We start from the raw sequence: 21,673 nt of genomic DNA, 5'->3' as shown, positions 1-21,673 counted from the left end.
TTTCCTTCTTCTTCTTCTTCTTCTTCTTCTTCTTCTTCTTCTTCTTCTTCTTCTTCTTCTTCTTCTTCTTCTTCTTCTTCTTCTTCTTCTTCTTCTTCTTCTTCTTCTTCTTCTTCTTCTTCTTCTTCTTCTTCTTCTTCTTCTTCTTCTTCTTCTTCTTCTTCTTCTTCTTCTTCTTCTTCTTCTTTCTCCCCCCCCCTCTCGTTTTTCAAGGCAGAGTTTCTCTGTGTAGTCTTCCTGTCATGGAAGTAACTCTGTAGACCAGGCTGGGCTTGAACTTAGAGATTCACCTGCCTCTGCCTCTTGAGAGTCCCTAATTTGGTATTTTTAATTGATTATACAAACCCAACACACCACATATGCAGGCCCTTGAAGGCCATCGGTTCAGGAAACTCTTTCGTATTTGAGGGCTGGGATATGGCTTAGTTGGTAGAGTGTTTGTCTGCCAAACATGAAGCCTTGGGTCCAGTTCTAACGTTGCACAGACTCCAGGCATGGAGGTATGTGCTTGTAAAGCCAACACTGGGAAGTAGACACAAGATGAGGTGCAAGGTGACCCTTAGCACACAGTGAGCTTGTTTTGGTTTTGCTTGTTTGTTTTGGGGAGTTGGCTGCATGTGAGTATCCTGGAAAAGAAATCCATAGTAATAATCTAATTAAAGGATTTTAAATTTACATTTTTATGTCTGTATGTGCACATACAAGTACTACAGCATGTAGGAAGAAGTCAGGTGACCACTTTCAGGAGTTGGTTCTGGAGACGGAACTCAAGTGGTCTCAGACTTTGGTTGCTAACGCTTCATGCACTAAGGTCTTTTGCTGGTCTGGAACTAAAGGGTTTCTTTCCTTCTTTCTTTTTCAGTCAGGGTCTCACTGTGTAGCTCTGCCTAGCCTGGAACCCACTCTGTAGACCAGGCTGGGCTGGAAATCACAGAGATCCACCTGCCTCTGCCTCCCAAGTGCCGGGATTAAAGCTGTGCGCCACCGTGCCTTGGCTATGTTTCTTTGACTGTCCTTATTGTACGGATGGTTCTGGACTCTCAGTGGGGACTTGTCACCCCCTCACTGGCTTTTCTGGAAGTGAATGAATGCTCTGGTTGCAGGGTTACCCTCCTCCAGGAAGTCCCTAGTCCCTCAGGGCAGAGGTCTCCTCTGGGCTTCTCCATCTTGGCCATGACCCTTCTCCAGAGCCTTCCAGGGTCCCTCCCTTTGGGTTGTCACTGGTCTGTCTCCCCACCAGACTGTGGACCTAGGAAATGGGGACAGAATCGAGATGATTTTTCTTCTTCTTCCTCCCTCCTTCTCTTACTGTCTCCCTTTCTCTTTGTAGCCCATGGCTGGTCCGGAATTCCCTCTACAGCCCAGGTTGATCTCAGACTTTCCATCCTCCTGCCTCAGATGTACGAGTGTGATTATAGGCAGGTGCCACACCGCTCAGTTTCTGTTTTTATCAAGGACCAGCAGCCCCAGAACAGAAACTGAGCAATAGTTGTTGGTTACATAATTTTAAAAAATCGATTCCAAGGTGTGCACTATTATTCCGCGCTACAAGACTACAGGTAATTTGAGGGAACTGTCCAAATCGGTCCCCAGTTAGGTATTTGAATCTGGGCAGCTTGACTCCCTATCCTGTGTTCTTATCCAACATGCCAAATGACTGATGGCTTGAAAACCAGCTTTCCACAAAACCGATGTCTTCCTGCTCAGCCTTTTCTTCTAGAAATCTCGGGGAGAGCATGCAGGCGGGTGGGGAGGGCAAGGACTGCGGGGACAAGGGAGAGGCTCCGGAATAACAGACCCCGAGCTGATTTGAAGGTGAGCGAGCAGGAGTCTGGAGGGGCTTCTCTAGACCCATAGGGGGCAGGCGGAGACGACAGCCAGAGATGCGGGGGCGGAGAAAGGGTGGGGACCGGCCCCGCGGGGGGCGATGCGGTAGCTGCAGCGGCGGCCGAAGGAGTTTCCCACAATGCAGCGCGGCGCGCTGTCCCCGGTGCTGATGCTCAGCGCTGCCCCGGAGCCTCCGCCGCGCCCGCCTCCCGCCCTCTCCCCCCCGGGCCCGGGCTCAGCGCCTCGCCATGGCTCAGCTCGGCCGGGTTCTGCCCCAGAGCCGTCTGGGGGCCTGGCCGCGGCGCTCGACAGCAGCCTGCGGGCCGCCGTGGCGTTCAAGGCAGAGGGTCAGCGCTGCTACCGAGAGAAGAAGTTCCGAGAAGCCATTGGCAAGTACCACCGGGCGCTGCTGCAGCTGAAGGCGGCTCAGGGGGCCCGCCCTGGCGGCCTGCCCGCCCCCTCCCCCGGACCCGCCGCCAGCCCGGGGCCGGCCCGCCTCAGCGAGGAGCAGCGGCGCCTGGTGGAGAACACAGAGGTTGAATGTTATGACTCCCTCACCGGTACGGGGCCGTCGGGGGAGAGGCGGGGGACGCAGGGGACGTGGGGGAGAGGGGTGTTGGCTGGAGGCTGAGGGAATCAGGGCTGTGGTCTGGCGGGGGAGACTTCGGGACTTAATGAGGACAGGGGTGGGAGCAGATGACAGCGGACCTGGGATGGAGGAAGCAGGGGCTTTGGACTTGGTTTTCAGAGCCTAACTTCCCTGACCTGCTCTCCCAGATGTGCCACGCGTGCGTCAAGGTTAGAAAGGCTTGCCCTGCGTGGCTGTTTGGCTCTTGGTCCCTCACTTCTGCAATTGTTTGGGAAACGTCCAGCTAATTGCCTTAGACGTGTCTGCGCCGCGCCCTCTAGCGGCGGCGCAGATCGAGTCTGTACTAATGAGCTAGCGGATTGGCGTCCCCTGGTGGCCAGCGCGATCCCCCAGGCCGGGGAGGACAGGTTACTTGAGGGCGTGTGAGTCCCAGGGGCTTCAGGGTGTCTGCACCCCCGCAGCTTGCCTCCTGCAGTCGGAGCTGGTGAACTATGAGCGTGTGCGCGAGTACTGCCTCAAGGTGCTAGAGAAACAGCAGGGCAACTTCAAGGCCACCTATCGCGCCGGCATCGCCTTCTACCACCTGGGGGACTACGCGCGTGCGCTGCGCTACCTGCAGGAGGCCCGAAGCCGGGAGCCCACGGGTGAGTGGCAGGGCTGGGTGGGGCTGAACAAGGGGCTAAAGCCGGGGAAACCGAAGGCAGAGGACCAGGCCAGGGCAGAAGTCCCCCAGGCGGTGCTGCGGACAAGCTCTCTCTGCCCTGAGGACTCCTCACACGCCCATCCATCCCTCTCTCATGCAAAGGTCTGCTCACCCTGCTCCTTTGACGTTCCCCCAACCACTTCTCGTCTTTGCGGTCCGGGGAACCGAGCTCAGGGCCTCACGCTTGCAAGGCAAGCGCTCCATCTACAAACTAGGCTACAGCCCCAGCCCACTGACGCGTGCGCGTCCCTGTCTGCTCGCCTAGGATTGCCTTGAACACGCCTCACCCACACCGGTGTTCCTTCACTCCCTCCCAGTCGGTCTGCCCCCCGGGCACGTGTTCTCTGCCCTTGGGGAGCTCTCTGTTAGGGTGCTCGCTCGAGCGCTCGCCCGCTCGCCCGTGTGTGCAGACCCCACACAAGCCAATGGGGAGGACAGAGGGGACGCAGCCGGTGCTGGATGCAGGGCTGTGGAGCAGAGAGGCAGGATTAGCTTTCCTGTGCAGTGGTTTGGCGAGAACAGCTGTCGCTGGGGGACGCGTGGAGGCGTGACAGGAGCCTCTCCCAGCAGAGCTGCACACGCGAGGCAGGGTGTGAAATGTCTGAGTGGCTGGCTGAGCTGAGGTGCTGGGGTGGAGCCCCTGACGGCGAGCTTCGGTCATGGGGACATCACCCTCCGCATGTCTCCGGACACCCAGATAATGTTTGGTGCCTCCCCTGCAGACACCAATGTTCTCCGCTACATCCAGCTGACTCAGCTGAAGATGAACCGCAGCAGCCTCCAGAGGGAAGACAGCGATGGCGGCACTGGAGGCCCAGCTCGGGATGTCGTGGGCTGAGGTCAAAGGGCGGCCTCCACCTTATTCCCTCCCACCTTACCAGGCAACCCCCCCTGGCCCATGTGTTTACTGGTAAAGCGCCTGTCACCGGTGTCTCCTCTGTGTGGCGTTGATTGTGGGAGCCGAGCAGGGGGTCCGCACCGTCCTCAGAAGCGCAGAGGCACAGGGGGGAACTGCGGGGTGTGAGGTGTCCCATCGTGGGCCCAGGCTGGGGGAGCGCACACACTCAGGCTTGGTAGGGGGCAGGGGTTACCTTTAATGCTGCGTTTTGTGCCAAATTCCCCACAATGTCCTGTCCCTGAGTATCCCTGCCCACCCTCTCCCCGCAGCGGGTTGGGCTCAGAGCTCCACCCCCTGGGGTACAAAGGAATAAATTAAGTGTCCTCCCCTCCCCTTTCCCCAATAAATAGAGTGGGTATCCTGCCCAGGGCCTCCCCCACCTTGGGGTGCGGTGGGCTGCGGCGGAGCCTAGGGCGCTACATTCATGGCTGCCCAGGCGGGTGGTGGTGGGCAGGTCTCAGGGAGGGCCGTGGGCCCCGCACAGGGGCACTGTGTTGTCCTGGCTCTGGCCCTCCATGTCCATGTCCAGCAGTGTGGGCTGCACCCTGGGGGGCCCAGGGCTCTCTGGAGTGTCTGCCCTGCCGGGAGGTGAGATGCTCAGTGTCCGGCCAAAGGAGACCAGTTTCCAGGGGTCCAGACGGGGGCGGCTGGCAGCTGGCCGGGGTCGTGGGGCAAAGGCGAGGGTGGTGGGACGCCCAGGGAACTCCAGGGGCCGGCGACGGGTGGGGAACAAGGCCTGAGGGTCGGGCAGTCGAGGGAAGTCAAGGGGGTCTCGAGGACCTAGGGAGAGAGGACCACAGGGTGAGGGTTGGGGTACAGGCGCCATTGCTAAGCCAACACCTGTCCTTGCAAAGTGATGTTACAGCTTCTCTTGAAGAATCCTCAGCTCTCGCGGTGCCTGCTTCCTAGAAAGGCCACAGCCATCAGGAGCTCGGCACTTGGACCGTGAGTCGGTCCCCACAGCTTCCAGTGACTCATTCAACTGGAAGATGGGCTTTTGGGGGGGGTTCGCGACAGAGAATGACCTGACTCCGCCCCGGGGTTTCAGGTGTGTACAAACACCCAGTTTTTTGTGGTTTTTGGAACCAAACCCTGCGTGTTAGGCAACCACTCTACAAAGGAGCTACATCCCCAGCTCAGTTTTTCCCTCTGGGGACAGGGTCTCATGTAGCCAAGGCTAGTCTCAAACTGTGCATGGCCCAGGATGACCTGAGGGCTGCGTTCACCGGTGTGCGCCACCAGCTCATGCCCTCAGTCTCTCAAGAGCAAACACGACCCGGGCAGAGCGCTTCAAATCTGACCACAGCAGCAGTCGGCAGGGCAGTGATGTCCCACCTGCCTTCATATTGGTGGCAATAAGCAGACAGAGGGCAGTGCTACCTATGTTTCCAGTCGCCATCAAGTCACCCATCCCGCCCTTGTGGGCATTACACCACGACCTCCAATATATCCTGCCTCGGGCATCCCAGACCCCACAATGCCCCCAGGGGACACAGTCATTCCTTCCCTGGGCTCCGAGGGAGACAGGCAGTGGCCTGTCATGGGAAGCTTGTACGAGCCTCACTCACCGTGGTTACTGAGCTCCAGAGGCTCTCGCTGCCTCAGCGCCCCATCCGATGGTGTCCGCCTGTGTCCCCGGCTCACGGCATGCGCGGCGGTGACATGGGTGGGCGTGAGCGACTGGCGAGGGTCCTTCTTGAAGCTCTCCAGCTCCACGTCCACAAGAGGGTTGGTGCTGGGTGACGCCGCCGGGGGAGAGGGCGGTGGGGAGGGCACAGCGGGCGCAGCCTCATCGCTGTCGGAGCGCAGCAAGGAGCGCGTAGAGTTACAATCCGACACAGAGGACAGTGACACTAGGGTGGCCGAGGGCGCCAGGCCCAGGCCGGGGGCTGTGTCATCGCGGCGACTCCCAGGGCGCCCGGTTGGGCTTAGACCCCGAGGGAAGCGGCCGGGACGCGGGAAGAAAAGGCCGTCCAGCCAGCGCCGCTGCTCCTCGCCGTCCCCAGCGCGCGCCTCGGCCACGTCGGCACCCAGGCCCACGGCGCCCAGCAGCGTGGCGCAGCCCAGCAGCGCCAGGTCGCAGCGCCTACGAGCTCCGTGTCCTGGCCGGGAGGGGGTCGCAGCCGGCGGCTCCCATGGCGCCTGCGCGCAAGGAGAGGGCTCGGCGGGCAGAGGCACCTTGAGGTAGGACGGGGTGGAGTAGGGGGAAGGGGGCACGCTGTTGCCTTCATCTGCCTCCGTGAACTCTTCTGCAACCAGAGAGGTCCATCACTCGGCAGAACCCGCCCTGCCCCACCTTCCCCCAGAACTGGTGGCAAGGACTTGCCTCAGTGCCCTCCAAAAGCAAGACCCACATTGTCCAGATGCCACCAAGTGTCATCCTCAAAGCTCTCTCCCCAAAGCCCTGCTTCTAAAAATGAGCGCCTACCCCTAAGGCAGAAGCTGCTGGTTCTTCTTCCGGGCGCGGCTCACCTAGGTGGTCAGGATTTCTCCTGTCCCCTTCCCTCCCCCAGAGCACCCACACCCTCTTACCCATCTCATTGAGGCTCGCAAAGCCTGGGGCCATGGGGGTGTGCTTGGGGGACTTGCCCAGGTTGGGGGCGCTCGAGGACCACTGCTTGCTTCCTTCCCCCAGGGTCTTGAGCCTGCAGGGGCACAGGGAGACGGGGGTTCAGGGCGCGCGTTAGGCAGGCACGGGCAGGCGGGCAGCTGTGCGCCCTACCTCTCCTCTCCTCCGGCCCGCTCCTTCTGCAAAGTGGAGCTGGGGCCCCACGTCCTGCCCTTCTTCTTGACCCCGACCAGTTCCTCCTTCTTTGGGGGTCCGCTTCGGCTCCATGTGCCGCCGCCGCCACAGTCCATGGGAGTCACTGCGAGGGGGGGGGAAGTGGTGAGTCATGGCGAGGCCCCTGGCAGCCCAAGGGACCTTTGTGACAGCTACTCCCACTGTAAATCCCTCCCTAACGCTCTGCCATCGGAGCCCCCAACTCGACAAGGCAACTGGATCCTCCTTAGGCTCTCTGTCCCCCAACTCCTGAACGCCTGTGTCCTCGCCCCTACCAAAGCCTTGGGCATCACTCTGGTTTGCACAGCCCTAGCTCTGCAGACTGCTCTGCTCTTTCCTCCATGATGCTCAACTCCCGCTGCTTCTGCTGCCCACGGTGTGGCTCTCTGCTGGAGGAGACCCGAGTCCCACTAGGCTGTGTCCTGACCGTCACATGCCTGCCGTGGCACAAGTGCACCCCCCCCACTCAGACACACAAAGAAATTACCGTGGTAAAAAGACTGAGTTAGACCACCCGGACACAAAGTCAGACTGTCTTACAACACAAACAAAGGCCGAGGATGGGGCTCAGTTAGGAGTGTTTGCCTCTTATACAGGAAGCCCTGGGTTTGCTCCCTAGCACCATATACGCTGGGCATGGGGGCACCCGCCTATAATTCAGAACCGGGGAGGGGGATCATCAGGAGTTCAAGAGTTCAAGACCATCCTTAGCTACACAGTAAGTTCCAGGTCAGCCTGGGCTACTCGAGACCGAGGCAGGCAAACAGAGGACAAGTTTGGCAGTCTGGGATCACATTAGACTGGTTCTGCACTCTCCCCTTGTACTGACGCACTCGGCAGTCCTGCTCCTTCACCTGCACGCTCTACACATTCACCCCTCCAAACATGGACCTAGCAACCCAGCTCCCCACCCCAGCCTATGCCAGGCTTCAAATAGATTTCTCCATCCTCGTAACTGGGGTGGAATCTTATTTTAAGGTGTGTGACTTTTGTTTAGGCTGCATTTGTTTAACTCTGTGAGGCTGTGGTTCTTTGCCTGTCTGAAACACCTGGTGGTCTGATAAAGAACTAGCCAATAGGGAGGCAGGAGCACGGGTGGGTGGAGCTGGCAGGCAGAGTATAAGCAGGAGAAACAAGGAAGGAGAGAGCAGGAGGACAAGGGGAGGCGGACATCAGGACCCAGCCAGCCAGCCAGCCAGCCAGCCAGCCAGCCAGCCAGCCAGCCAGCCAGCCAGCCAGCCACCCAGCCACCCAGGCAGCTACAGAGGAAGAAGTAAGACATGCAGAAGAAAGATAACAGCCCCCAAGGAAAAAGGTACTTGGACCAATTAAGGCTAAGAAAAGCTGGCTAGCAACAAACCAAGCTAAGGTCGGGCATTCCTAACTAAAAAGACTCCATATGTGATTTATTTGGGAGCTGGGTGATGAGCACCCCAAAAAAGCCAAAAGAGGTAACAATCAAATTTGGATGGTTCCCATCCAAGCGTACCCCCAAGTATGTGGTACACAAAGAACAGAAAGGCTGATCCAGCATGAAGTGCAAATTTATCCTCAAGTCAACTTTTAAGGTAAATCCCCTATTTCACATCTTATGCCTATGCAAAACTGGACACAAGCGTATTTATATATTCACAGATTCATACACACACACACACCACCATCAAAGACAAGGGCAAAACTCAGTTGTAGAACACATGCTTTACACACGAGGCCTTGGGCACTGCCGAGCATTAGAAAAAAAAAATCGGGGTCTGGAGAGATGTCAGCACCCACATGACAGCTTAAAGCCATTTGGAACTCCAGTTCCGGGGGATCTGACCCCCTCTTCTGGCTTCTGCAGGAACTGTACGCACATGGTGCAAAGTCACAGACACAGGCAAAACACATAAAAACAGTAACATCTTTTAAAAAAATAATAGTTTTAAAAATCAGATTATTTGAGTCTCCAGGGCTGCATGCTCTGGTCCTGCATACCCCTTTCCACAGAACATTCCTCCCTTCTTGCTCTACCAAGTTGGCCTCTAGGCTGAAGCCATGTCATTCTGGTTCCTAGTCTTGTCTCTGCTGCTCCTTCTGCTGGGGCCTCCGTCGTCCCCCCAAGGGGCAGGCACACTCTTTCCCACTACAGCACTGTCGGGATCCACCTCAGGCCCTCCAGCTGTGTAGCAGCAACCTTTCCGTGACCCCCCCCCTTTTCTGGGCTGAGGATGTCCAGGGTGCTGCTAACTCCTGTTTCTAGGTGTGCAGGCGCGGTTCTGGGAAAGACGGCATGTGAATGAACAGGACAAAGGATCTGTCTTCTCCCACGACGTGGCACTGTCCATTTCCTATGCCTCCAGCTTCAGAATGATGTAAACCCCAGGGTCTGTAACTCTGGCCAAACCCTGTGACGGTATGGTCATATAGTCTGCTGACGCGATCCTAATACACTCCTCTCTATTTTTGGTGCTGGGACAGAATATAAGGCCTCATAATGTGCCAAGTACACGCTCCACCCCTGAGCTATACACACTGCCAGCACCAATGTCTTATCGCCTACTCTTTCTGGAAATGATGATGTTTATTGATGTACTTGTCACCCGTTGCTCCTGAGGAGAGCCAGGAAAGCCAGCAATGTACTGAGGGTTTGCAGACTGGCTGGGAGGGCCCTGGGATACTCACAGCGAATGGCCCTCAACCGGGGGATGATGCTGGGGCTGGCAGGAGGGCTGGCCCCATCGGATCCTTTCCTCTTGTCCAGGGTGGGCGAGGCCTGGACGGTGATCTTGTGTTCAAATCCTGAGAGAAGAAAGAGGCATTCCTGAGTCCGTGGTGTCTAAGCAAGGAGAGACTTCCCCTGTAGTAACAAGGGGCTGACCGCAGGGAACGTAGCCCCGGCCACTGCTCATGCGCTGGGTCTCAGAGGTCCCAGGCCCGCGGGACGCAGGGAACGCAGCCCCGGCCACTGCTCATGCGCTGGGTCTCAGAGGTCCCAGGCCCGCGGGACGCAGGGAACGCAGCCCCGGCCACTGCTCATGCGCTGGGTCTCAGAGGTCCCAGGCCCGTGGGACGCAGGGCAGCTGGACTTCTCTTGGAAATGGAGACTCTTAGGCTCTTCCTGATTGGACACAGTTAGGGAAGTTCAAAAAATCTAACTGTGCTTGACTGAGGATCGAGGCCTGAGAGTCCACCAGGGCAGTAGCTGACTTCTATGTGACCATGGAGCACTTGGGACCACCGAGGAAGCGGAATTTCATATCTACTTGTGCCTAAGTTTAAGGAAGACACCACATTTGGTTGTTGGAGGCACTGAAGCATGCTGGGAACAAAGGAGGCTAGTGAGTCTACTTCCACCAACTTGTAACTTTCATAAAACCTCATTATAAATTAAAGCAATACACAGGTGTCTGCAGTGCCGGGGAATATACGTAAGCCCAGAACCTTTGCATGCTAGGCAAGTACTTAACCGCTGAGCTCATGCCCAGGCCCCCAGGTCGACTTTGGGGTGGGGGTGCTGGGGTGTAGCCCAGGGTTCTGTACCTGTTAGCAAGTTAGGCAAGTGCCAAGAGGCTACCACTGAGCCACGCCCCCAGCCCCTCCCTGAGCCGGTCCCAACCGGCTTCGTTTCTAGATGAGGTTTTGCTGTGTAGCTCAGACTGGACCTGAGCTCTGTCTCTCTTTCCCGGGCGGTCCTCAAATCGACCATCTGCTTCTGCCTCCCCAGTGCTGGGTTTACAGACAGGCACCATCATGTGTGGCCTGGAAACTCAGCACCTAGATCAAGACGTGCTATAAATATAAAACGCACTGGTCTCAATGATTCAGTGTGAAAACAAGACAGGAACATCTTATGGGGCTTCTTTTTGGTATAGCATATATATATATAGAGAGAGAGAGAGAGAGAGAATATATATATACTATATAGATGTATAGAATAAAACAGCTACTGTCCCACAGTTTCTTTTCACTGTTTCAATGTGGCTGCCAGAATGTTAAGCACACGCCTCTGTCTCCACTGGCTGCTGCTGTGGCCCGCCTGGCTCTGTGGTTGCTAACCTCAGTCACGGCAGAGTCTCAACCCTTAACCAGGGTGATCTAGCCTGGCCTTGAGCTCGTGGTGATCCTCCTGCCTCCGTCTCAGGTTGGATGCTGGGATGACAAGTGTGAGCCTCCACATCCCGTCCCCCACCCCCCATCCCCGGCTTTTTGGGTCATATTCTCTGTGTGATGCATTTGCAACAGAAAAAACTTTAAGGTGCTGAATGTAGCTCGGTGAAAAGCAAACTTGCCTAGCACGTGCGATGCCCTGGCTCAGATAACTGTTCAAACAAATCAAGCAACCCTCTGTGGAGACATAGCCCCAGAACGTTCTGGGGGCGCTCAGGGGACCGGGCGGTACCGGAGGGCAGGCTGATGTGGCTGCTGCCTTCCCGCAGCTTGAGCAAGCGGCTGCGCTTGAAGTTGCCCCTGCGTTTGCGGACCCTGGGCTTCTCTTGGCTCAGTTGGCTCATGAGCAGGTGCAGCTCTCGTTCTACGATGTCCATCTCGCGCTCGGCCAGCTCCTGCTCCCGCCGCCGAAGCTGCTCCTCCTGAAAACGCTGCTCCTGCGCTGCTCGCAGCAGCTCCTCTTCTCGGCTGCGCAACTCCTGGAGGGAGGGAGGCGGGCCTAGGGGAGGGGCTTAGCTGCTGGGGCCCCCTAGGGGAGGGGCTTAGCTGCTGGGGCCCGCCCACGGTCCCAGGGTGAGAGCCAGGCAGGGGGCCGAGTTTGACAAAAGTGGTGCTGGCTCGCTCTTCCTTCCTTCCTTCCTTCCTTCCTTCCTTCCTTCCTTCCTTCCTTCCTTCCTTCCTTCCTTCCTTCCTTCCTTCCTTCCTTCCTTCCTTCCTTCCTTCCTCCCTTCCTTCCTTCCTTTCTTCTCTCTCTCTCACTCTCTATCTCTCTCTCTCCTTTCCTTCCTTTTTTTTTTTGAGAGAGTTTCAGGTAGCCTTGGCTGGTCTCCACGTCACTGCAAGGGGATGGGCACCAAGCCTGCTTTACGCTGTGCTGGAACCCAGGGTTTTTAGGGTGCTGGGCAAGCGCTCTACCCCCGAGCTGTGTTTCCTTATCTGCTTTCCAGCTCCCAGCTCTCCAGTTTGCTAAGTAAACGACCTTCGACAAACAAGCATCCACAAAAGAGGGGAGCAGCCGGGCGTTGGTGGCGCACGCCTTTAATCCTTTAATCCCAGCACGCGGGAGGCAGAGGCAGGTGGATCTCTGTGAATTCGAGGCCAGCCTGGTCTACAGAGTGAGTTCCAGGACAGCCTCCAAAACAATACAGAGAAACCCTGTCTTGAAAAGACCAAAAAAAAAAAAAAAAAAAAAAAAAAAAAAGAGGGGAGCAGTGGAAAACTTCAAACAGGCCCCAAGCAGAGAACAGCACACTATGCCCACCATCTCTCTTCAGCCTCACCTCACCTCACAATCTGTTCCTCTCTCTTCAGCCGTCACCTCACCTCACCTCACAATCTGTCCTTCCCTCTTTCATCTGCTCTCAACACTTGCCTATCACACTTAAAGCCAATTCCAGACAGCACGCAGCATCACCTGTACGTACTTCAGGACAGGGGCCTTTTTCTTAGAAGTCCACCAACAGGAAACTGCCTTTTCTTAACATGCAAAAACACCGTGCGTGGGCTCAAAAGGGGTGGGGGGCTTCTGAGTTGCTCAGGGCATCCCGCTCCACCCCACCCTGTCCCTGCCTTCACCTTCTCCTTGGTCCGAAGGTCATCGAACATGTGCTGGATCTCCAGCTTCCAGTCTTCCTGCAGCGAGTGGAAGGACTCCAGCGGCATCTGGAACAGGGCTGACTGTTCGATGACCTCCAGCTGCTTCAGGATGCTGCCAAAATCTGGCCGCCCATGGGGGTCTGGGTCCCAGCATTCTGGGGTGGGAGGGGGAGGGGGCGTGGAAGGAAATGCGGTGAGGGTCAGCATCCGTGCTCAGGGCAAGGCGAGACTTAGCTAAGCTCCCCTTAACATGCCCCGGGAAACAATGGGGAGGAACCCAGAACCCTGGAGGGATCCAGGGTGAGACAGGAACCCCAGTGTCAGATGCCCTTGGGTGTTCACATGGGTCTGAGAACCATGAAAGCCGTGATGGCCCCTGGTTCCAGAGCCTTCTCCCCCATCCCTGGGCCCACTGGAAAGCAAGGGTGGTACAGAGGGGAGAGGTGTGGCCCATGGAAGCCTGTCCCCAAAGCTGAGCCTACCCTCTCACAGGGCCCTGGCTCACCCTCCAGGAGGCGGGCAAAGGGCTCGGGGCACGTGGAGGGGATGGGTAGCGTCAGCTTGTTCATCGCCACACCGTAAGCCACGGCCAAGGCGTCGATTTCTCGGTAGGGGACCTCCCCGGTCAGCAGCTCCCAGAGCAGCACCCCGAAGCTGCGGGCGGGGAGAGGGAGGGTGATGCCGCAGCCCCCCAGTCTTCACCTGAGCGCCAGCCCTCCCTTGCGTCTACTTCCAGCCTAGCTGGTGAGGCCACGGGAGCCCGATCTGACCTCCATAGGTTTGTTCTTCAAAAGGTAGACAGGGCTGTCTCCTGACATTTTCTGTTTTCCGGCCCCTTCTCAAAACTAAAGTGGGACCCCAATGCCTAGTGGGAAAATTCTGCCTATCTATTTATTTTTTTATTTTTTATTTTTTGTTTTTGAGAGACAGGGTTTCTCTGTGGCTTTGGAGCCTGTCCTGGAACTTGCTCTTGTACACCAGCCTGGCCTCGAACTCACAGAGAACCGCCTGCCTCTGCCTCCTGGGCGCTGGGATTAAAAGGGAGCAACAGGGCACCCAGAGCCACATTTTTACTGAAGTCATCATTTATTCATCTGACAACTGTCTCAGTATGGGGGGCGTGGCTCGCATATGAAGGTCAGAGGACATCTTGTAAGAGTTAGGTCTCTCCTACCATGTGGGTCCCAGGGCTCTAATTCAGGCTGTCAACCGTGGCAGCAAACATCTTTACCCACCGGGCAATCTTGCAGGCCCCAGAATCAGATCTTAAGAACTGTTGAGGACTGAGTCTTGGACTAATACAGACTAGGCAAACACTCAGACACTGAGCCGCAGGCCAGCATCTGCCGCAGCAGCAGCAACAGCATCCCCAGCATCCTCATCCTCCTCCTGCTCCTCCTTGTCCTCCTCCTCCTCCTCCTCCTCCTCCAGTGCAACACAGTCTCGCCATAGCCAAGGCTGACCCGGAGCTCACTATACAGCCCACGACGACCCCAAACTTGAAGTCGTCTGCCTCCTGAGCAGCGGAATTACAGATGTATGCCACCAGGCCTAAAAGCACACATCCTTCTTAGCACTCACCTTCGACGGCCCTTGCGCCGTGGCCTCTAGACAGCCAGGCTCTTCCAAACCTCTGGCCTCTGTATACGCTTTCCCTTCCTGTGTTTTAGCTTTGTCCTTCACGTGTGCCAGGAAGCCTCCCCACGGTACTGACCGTCAGCACGAGTCAGGACTACTCCCCACGGATAAAGCGCTCCCCCAGACCAGGCCCGCGCTAGGCAGGCCCAGTCATCCTTACAACAGAGCACCAGGGCAGAGGGCACCGGCACGACTCCGTCTTGCCATCCTCATGGCATGGGGCACTGCCTCCCCCTCCCCCTTTCTGGCTGGAATGTGGATGTGAAGCCTGGAGCTCAAGCAGCCATCCAGGATCATCGAGATTGGTTTGTGGCAGGGAGTAGCATGATGCCCGGCACCCGTGTCCCGGGAACCTCCAGGGGTGTTTTGACTGTTACTCTGGCTGGGGAGCACGGCTGACATCTGGGGGCAGACGGAGCCTGTGAGGCTGGGGCACCACTATCTCCGGGGCTTTCCACAGCTTTGGCAACACACAGGAAGGTGGCGTCACCAACAGCGGCTGTGCTAGCAAGCCAGCGGGACTCCTGTCTGGTTTGGCCCTGCCCCAAACACATTTCTCTGTGACTTGGACAACTTGCAGCCTGACCAGTGACTGGCAGTCCATGGACACACACACCAGGGTGTGGCTTCAAAGAGACCATGTGCTCACAACTGCCCCAATGGCTGGCACTCAGGGCACCTGAGAGTAACACCCAGGTGTCCCTCAGCCACAGGTCCCTTCCTCAGTCCCTTCCGGCTCTGCTGCAGGCCCACACTCTGGAACACTCACCTCAGCACCTCCTCTGTGGTACTCAGATTGCTGAGCTGGCCCCTTGTCCCTGAGAGCTCAGGTGACCACAGTGGTCCTGGGACACGGAGGTGCCTCTCTGTCCGCCCCTACATCTTCACACACAAACACTTTCCCGATCTTTACAATTACTTCATAATCTTCTTGTCTGCTTTTTTTTATTTTCAAAAGACAAGCTCTCACCGTGTAGCCCTGACTGGCCTGGAACAGACCATGTAGACCAGGCTGGTCTATACTTACAGAGACCCATCGACCTGTCTCTACAGCCTGACTCTAGGATTAAGGGTATGTACCACTATACCTAACAATGCCTCAAAAGTTGGTCTTGTGTTGGGTGTGTATGCACACGTATGTGCACACGCATGTACATATGGAGGCCAGGGGCAAGCCTCAGCTGTCATTCTCAGGAGCTGCCCGTCTGGGGTTTTTGAGACAAAGTCTCTCTCTATAGTCCTGGCTGTCCTGGAACTCTCTCTGTAGACTAGGCTGGCCTTGAACTCACAAAGATCCACCCGCCTCCGCCTCCTGAGTGCTGGGATTAAAGGTGAGCGCCATCATGCTCAGGTCCCCGTTTTGCTTTTTTGAAATAGGATCTCTCGCTGACATCTGAAGCTCAGGATTGGGTTAGACTGCCACCCCAGGGATCCCTGTCTCTGTCTCCTCAGTGCTGCTGGGATTATCAGCACATCTACATGTCCACTCCTACGTGGGTGCTGGGGGTTTACTTCAGGCTGTCATGCTTGCAGGGAGAACATTTTACTGACTGAACTGTCTTCTCAGCCCCCATCTTACAGTTTTCTTTTAATTTCTTGTTACTAACCCTGAGGGTTCTGTTACTGAGATTGACCTCAGGGTACTGTAGCAAGCTACACAAGTATGTTCTTGCTGAGCCATGCCCCCAGCCCCTCACTGGGAGATTCTAGGCAGGGCTCTACCACTGAGCCACGCCCCCAGCCCCTCCCTGGAGGATTCCAGGCAGGGGCTCTACCACTGAGCTATACCTCCTGCCCCTCACTAGAGGATTCCAGGCTTGTGCTCTACCAGTGAGCTATGTCCACTACCTCCTTTTAATTTTGATTTTGAGACAGGGTCTCACTAAGTTGCCCAGGAAGGCATTGAACTTGCATCCTGCCTCAGCCTTCTGAGGAGATGGGATAATAGACCTAAGCTACCTACAGGGTTCTCTTTGTTTGCTGATCGTTGTGTCCCTAGAAGAATGAATGGCTGCACCCAGGCCTTCAGCCTCCCAGTTCAATGGCTGTGTGTAGATGGTGTTTAAGGAGCGCTGTGGTGCTAACATTTATTTCTTCTGAGGTTTTTTATTCATGTGTAAATCCTTCCTCAGGACCTGCCTCAGTCACAGGCACGCTTAACTGGTCACTGGTCTCCCACAGACGTACCCTCCCCACCCGCTCCCCCCTCCCCGAGGACACCTGCCAGCCGTCCGCACCTCCAGACATCGCTGCTTTTGGAGAAGAGGGAGAGGCGGATCACCTCAGGCGCCATCCAGGCGTAGGTCCCTGCGGCACTCATTTTGGTGGTCTTGTGCCACTCCCGGGCAAGGCCGAAGTCTGTGATCTTGAGCACCGTATCAGCGAGGCTATGGTTCTCAATGGCCTCCAAGATTAGGACTGTGGGTCGGAAGGAGGGTGGGTCACCAAGACCTGCCACGCGGTGGTGTCCCAGTCCCCTGCCTTCCCCTTCCCCTCAACGGCTTACGGGTCCCCACCCCACGCAGTTCCTCCTGCCCCGACTTGTTTCTAACCCTCAGGGGGTGCTATCCCCACACAGCCACACGCCTGCTTTCTTCACTAACCAAGCAGACTGCGTTCCCCTGTGCCTTAACTCTGGGGTATTCATACCACTTACGCTGGCCGAGAAAAAGAGGGCATGGAGAGGGGCTCAGCCTCCGTGAGTGGGAACTGCTTTTGCAGAGGACCTGAACTGGATTCCCGTCACCCTCACAAGACGGTTACAACCAATGCAACTCCGACTCCAGAGGAGCTGACGCCCTCTTTCTGACTCCACAGAAACCTGCGCGCGCGCGCACACACACACACACACACACACTCTCTCTCTCTCACTTTTAAAGGAGGTGCACGCCTTTTACCCCAGCATTTGGGAGACAGAGGCAGGCAGATCTCTGTGAGTTCGAGACCAGCCTGGTCTACAGAGCGAGTTCCAGGACAGCCTCCAAAACAATACAGAGAAACCCTGCCTTGAAAACCAATAATAATAATAATAATAATGGAAAAGGTAGACACAATTGGGCATGGTGGCACATGCCTATAATCCCAGAACAGGCAGCAGGATAATATGTTGGAGGATAACCTTGACTATACAGCAAGACTTTGTTTTAAAATACCAAAAGAATGAACTGAACATGACAGGCCAGTTCCAAGCCTGGCCTGCAAGAACCCTCTGGTACAATCTTGGCATCTAGAGCGTCTACCACCACCACGATAACATACTTTAGGTAGCTTTCTGGCCCAAAGGAGAAGGGAAACACTTGGGAGTAGGATAAATCATTGTTTCCCGTCTAGCTATAAGAACATAGTAACAAGCAGCTGTTTTTACACACTTGAGTTTTGGGGGGTGGTTTGTTATGCAGCATCACTGTATCAAGACTGACTGATACAAACAACCAAGCTTATATACGATACAGACTAGTTCTAGTTGACTGGAGGCAGTGGGCCATCTAGCTTTGGTTAGTGACTACACTGGGGCTAAATCCTTTTTAAGAATCGACTCATAACTCTTCATGTGCAATGGTGTTTTGCCTGGACGAGGGTGTTGGGTACCCTGGAACTGGAGTTACAGCTGTGAGCCACCAAGTGGGTGCTGGGAATTGAACCTGGGTCCTCTGGAAGAACAGCCAGTGCTCTTAACTGCTGAGCCTTCTCTCCAGCCCCTCATAACTCATTTTTATTGCCTAGCAAACTAAATCTTAGAAAAGTTACTTGGCCAAAAGCAAATGGCTGTTTGGACACCCCTGCAAAGACTTGAACTAGTGTTGCCATCCGTGCCCCAAGTCTTAACGCTGGGGTAGTTTGTGCTTTCCATGTTTGTGCAAGGCCGCATGCGTGTGAGACAAGCACTTTGAGACCATGCTATGGCATCAGCTTCATACATATGTGTGTATGTTTACATGTCCAACGTGTGTGACACCTGGAGTCACAGATGTTTGTGAGGCACCATGTGGGTGCTGGGAACTGAAGCCGTGGTAGCCGGGCGCTCTGCAAGAAAAGCCTCCGCTCTAAACTTAACGACTGAGCGGTCTCTCAGCCTCCAGCCTGGGTTTTGCTGTTTTGGGAGGTCTCACTGTAGTACAGTCTGGCCTCAAATCTACAGCAGTCGCCATGCTGCAGCCTCCCAAGTACTGGGGTTCTAGGCTCGTTTTACTCTTTCTCTACCGAGTCACTCTCTTCCTGCCTCACTTTTGCCCGGCTCTCCCCGCCTTCCTTTGTAAGGCTCAGTTCTCCCCCAGATGTTTGCCTTCTCTGACATCAAATCTGGAGGCCACCTGTCTCACTCTGAATTCACTGCAATCCCCCAGTCGCTGTAACTTTCTGAAAATCTGGTATCTGTCTCCCTTTTTTCCCTCTCTCTCTTTCTATCCTTTTACCTATGAAACATTATCTATGTAGTATGTGTGTGTATGTATGTATGTATGTATGTACATGTGTGTGTACATCTATCATCCCCGTATCTATAGGTGGATTGATCAACCAATTAGATATTCTTTTTGTTTGTTTGTTTTTTCCGAGACAGGGTTTCTCTGTAGCTTTGGAGGCTGTCCTGGCACTCACTCTGTAGACCAGGCTGGCCTGGAACTCACAGAGATCTGCCTGTGTTCTAGGAGTGCTAGGATTAAAGGCGTGCACCACAAACGCCCAGCCAATTAGATATTCTTTTTTTTTTTTTTTTTTTTTTTTTGGTTTTTTCGAGACAGGGTTTCTCTGTGGCTTTGGAGGCTGTCCTGGAACTCGCTCTGTAAACCAGGCTGGCCTCGAACTCACAGAGATCCGCCTGCCTCTGCCTCCTGAATGCTGGAATTAAAGGCGTTCAATAGCATGCTCACTCTTCCTTTAAAAACAAAAATCTTTTTTTTTTTTTTTTTTTTTTTTGGCTTTTCGAGACAGGGTTTCTCTGTATTGTTTTGGAGGATGTCCTGGAACTCGCTTTGTAGACCAGGCTGGCCTCGAACTCACAGAGATCCACCTGCCTCTGCCTCCCAAGTGCTGGGATTAAAGGCGTGCACCACCAACGCCCGGCCCTAAAAACAAAAATCTTTATCTATCTATGTGTATGGATTGTTCCACCCATGTGTGTTCCAGGGATTAAACTCGAGTTGCCAGGTTTGATAGCCTCAAATTTATGTCAATCCTCTTGGACCAGACTTCTAATACTAGGATTACAGGCATGTGCCACCATACCCAGCTGTCCCTAGTGTCTTCTATAATCCTAGAGCCAAGGATAAAACACAGTAGATGCTTAAGAATACCTAAATTAAGTTAGGCTTGGTGGTACACATCTGTAACTCCAGTACTTACAAAGTGGAGGTAGCGGGTTTGCAAGTTCAAAGCCTGGGCTACAAAGACCCTATCTCAAAAACCAAACCAAACACCAAAACCAAACCAAACAGCCAATCAAGATGGCTGAGCAGGTAAAGGTAGTTGCCACCAAGATTGATGACCTGAGTGTCACTCCCAGAGCCCTCATTGATGGAAGGAGACAAGTGTCTCCTGCAAGTTGTTATCGACTTCCACACATGCATGGTGAGATAATTGTCCCCCAATAATAAATAAATAAAGCAATTCAAACAAACAAATGAATGAACTACAGAGGTAAAGAACAAACGACGTCAGATGAGGAACTTCTTGGGGAAGGCTGTAGGGACGCTGTTGCAGGAGCCCGTGTCCTTTACTGCCCAGAAGAAGCTCCAGAGCCCAGCCACCTTGCCCAGGTTGTATTAGAGGTATGCTGTGGATTCCTTGGCTCAAAGGACCAGGGATGCCATCTTGTAAGAAGTGCATGCCAGTGGCCCTGTCACCAGTCACCCGCACTTTAGAAGCACTAGAATATGAGCACCCATGCAGACTAGGAATAGGCTAGGGAAGGTCATAGCACATGGTCACTCTCTCTGTGGAATGTATGAATGCCAGGCATAGAAGATGAAGACCGCTCGGCCCTCTCTTCTAGGGGCTTAAGACTGTAGTTGGTAGCGTGGCAACAAGCAGTCGAGTGGATTGAAGCAAATATGAAAACATAAACCAACAGGTAAAAAGGAATTGCCAAGGGGTGAGCATTGAAGGCAAAGGGAGGAGTCTCACATTCCTGGCTTAAGTATGATCCACTTGAGGGCAGGGAACATACTGGCCTCATTTGCCGTGGAACCCTCCTGCCCATGATCTGGCCTTGTGAATACCAAATGCAATAATGAGGCCATCAACTTAAAAAATAAAAATGAAGGATGGGAGAGCTAGGGAGGAGTATCTAGCACCCAGCACACCAGAAAGATCTAGAATGAATGAAAGGAATGTCTCATCTATGAGGACTATCTGGGAAAGAAACCATAATGTTTTGGTGCCTGGAGTGATTCTAACTTACTAGCAGCTCTATTAATATTTGCAGACGCCTTGAGATGCTTCTTGGTCTAAATATGACTTCTAGGGACCCTTCCTTCATTCAACCAACGAATCAGCTTTGAAGAACCCATTGATTGGCAGGGCAGCCGGGTAGCTTTTATAGCATCCAGTTTGCCTTGGAGAACCAGCAGCATTTCAACAGTGGTTTTCGGTTGGGGTGACTCGCCCCACTCCATCCCCATCTCCAGGGGACATCAGGTGGTGTTTGGAGACAGTTTTGGTTTTGATAGTTGGGAGTAGGTACTAATTAGTTCTTGGGGTAGAGGTCTAAGACGCCACTAAACAATGCAATCCTCCACCAAAGACATACCACAGATGTTAACAGTGACAGGCTTGCAAAACCCTGGCTCCAACCAAGCTAGGTTCTGCTTATTTCCGCCTGGTAGACTTTGGCGCCATGATCGGGTGGAGAGTATCATGAGGACGGGCTGTGCATGTGACAGTGAACACAGTGACTGTCACAGTGTCATGGATACACAATCATTGGTCCACTGCGACTACAGCCTGAAAGACAGTCTATCTTGCAACCTCTCTAAGCTTCCTTTTTCTTCTTAATAGAGCCAAAGCCCCCTCACCAGGCCCTGACAGTTTATTGCTGTCCCTCCTAGCCCTATGCACAGTGCCATCTGGTGTCCTTTGCCGTTTCCAACCACCTGGACTTGGCCTCACGAGGTTCAGCGGGAGAGAGTTTTGGGAGAGAGGATACCACTTACTGTTGATGGACTTGAGATCCCGGTGAATGATGGGCACAGGGGCATCATTGTGTAGATAGTTCATGCCCCGAGCCACCTGCACGGCCCAGTTGACCAGCACATGAGGGGGCACTCGGCGCCCGGCCAGCACCCTGCTCAACGCGCCTCCCCGAGCGTACTCCATCACCAGGCAGAGGTTTGGGGGGCTGAGGCAGGCGCCTCTCAGGGCAATGATGTTGGGGTGCCGAAGGGCTCCGAAGAGCCGGGCCTCCTGGCGCACCTGCTCCGCGGTCACTGCCGGGTCCCGCTCGGGGTCCAGCCTGGCGGCCTTGACGGCGACTTCCTCGCCGCGCCACAGGGCACGATA

General features: G+C 54.9%; 2 protein-coding genes and 1 long non-coding RNA gene across 4 annotated transcripts in view; 2 read left to right on the top strand and 1 right to left on the bottom strand.

Annotated features, from left to right (window-relative positions):
• The first annotated feature begins 1,909 nt into the window (after nt 1-1,909).
• On the top strand, nt 1,910-4,050 carry Ttc9b (tetratricopeptide repeat domain 9B). The gene is made up of 3 exons (XM_005086554.4): nt 1,910-2,387; nt 2,878-3,060; nt 3,842-4,050. The coding sequence occupies exons 1-3, from the start codon at nt 1,967-1,969 to the stop codon at nt 3,955-3,957; spliced, it is 720 nt and encodes a 239-aa protein (XP_005086611.1). The 5' UTR covers nt 1,910-1,966; the 3' UTR covers nt 3,958-4,050.
• Nucleotides 4,051-4,193: 143 nt separating this feature from the next.
• Map3k10 (mitogen-activated protein kinase kinase kinase 10) overlaps nt 4,194-21,673 on the bottom strand; it is an 18,403-nt gene continuing 923 nt past the window's right edge. The window contains exons 1-10 of one of the 2 annotated variants that reach the window (XM_040734387.1): nt 21,328-21,673; nt 16,417-16,597; nt 13,047-13,195; nt 12,521-12,696; nt 11,178-11,424; nt 9,461-9,577; nt 6,740-6,884; nt 6,550-6,662; nt 5,586-6,266; nt 4,194-4,797 (exon numbers count right to left, since the gene is read on the bottom strand). The exon at nt 21,328-21,673 is cut by the window's right edge and continues 923 nt beyond it. In XM_040734387.1, coding sequence (XP_040590321.1) covers nt 4,475-4,797; nt 5,586-6,266; nt 6,550-6,662; nt 6,740-6,884; nt 9,461-9,577; nt 11,178-11,424; nt 12,521-12,696; nt 13,047-13,195; nt 16,417-16,597; nt 21,328-21,673 — 2,478 coding nt within the window. In that variant the 3' untranslated portion in view covers nt 4,194-4,474. Of the gene's footprint in view, nt 4,923-5,585; nt 6,267-6,549; nt 6,663-6,739; nt 6,885-9,460; nt 9,578-11,177; nt 11,425-12,520; nt 12,697-13,046; nt 13,196-16,416; nt 16,598-21,327 lie in introns of both variants that reach the window. The other variant, XM_040734388.1, reaches the window with a different exon arrangement.
• On the top strand, nt 9,658-10,174 carry LOC121135508. Its single transcript, XR_005872613.1, has 2 exons — nt 9,658-9,767; nt 9,832-10,174. It is a non-coding gene; the product is annotated as an uncharacterized LOC121135508 (long non-coding RNA).

This window comes from Mesocricetus auratus, unplaced genomic scaffold, assembly GCF_017639785.1.
Source record: "Mesocricetus auratus isolate SY011 unplaced genomic scaffold, BCM_Maur_2.0 Super-Scaffold_100038, whole genome shotgun sequence".
In the NCBI taxonomy this organism is placed as follows: Eukaryota; Metazoa; Chordata; class Mammalia; order Rodentia; family Cricetidae; genus Mesocricetus; species Mesocricetus auratus.
Note: the sequence above shows the minus strand (reverse complement) of the source record. Positions and strands in the feature narration are given on the sequence as shown.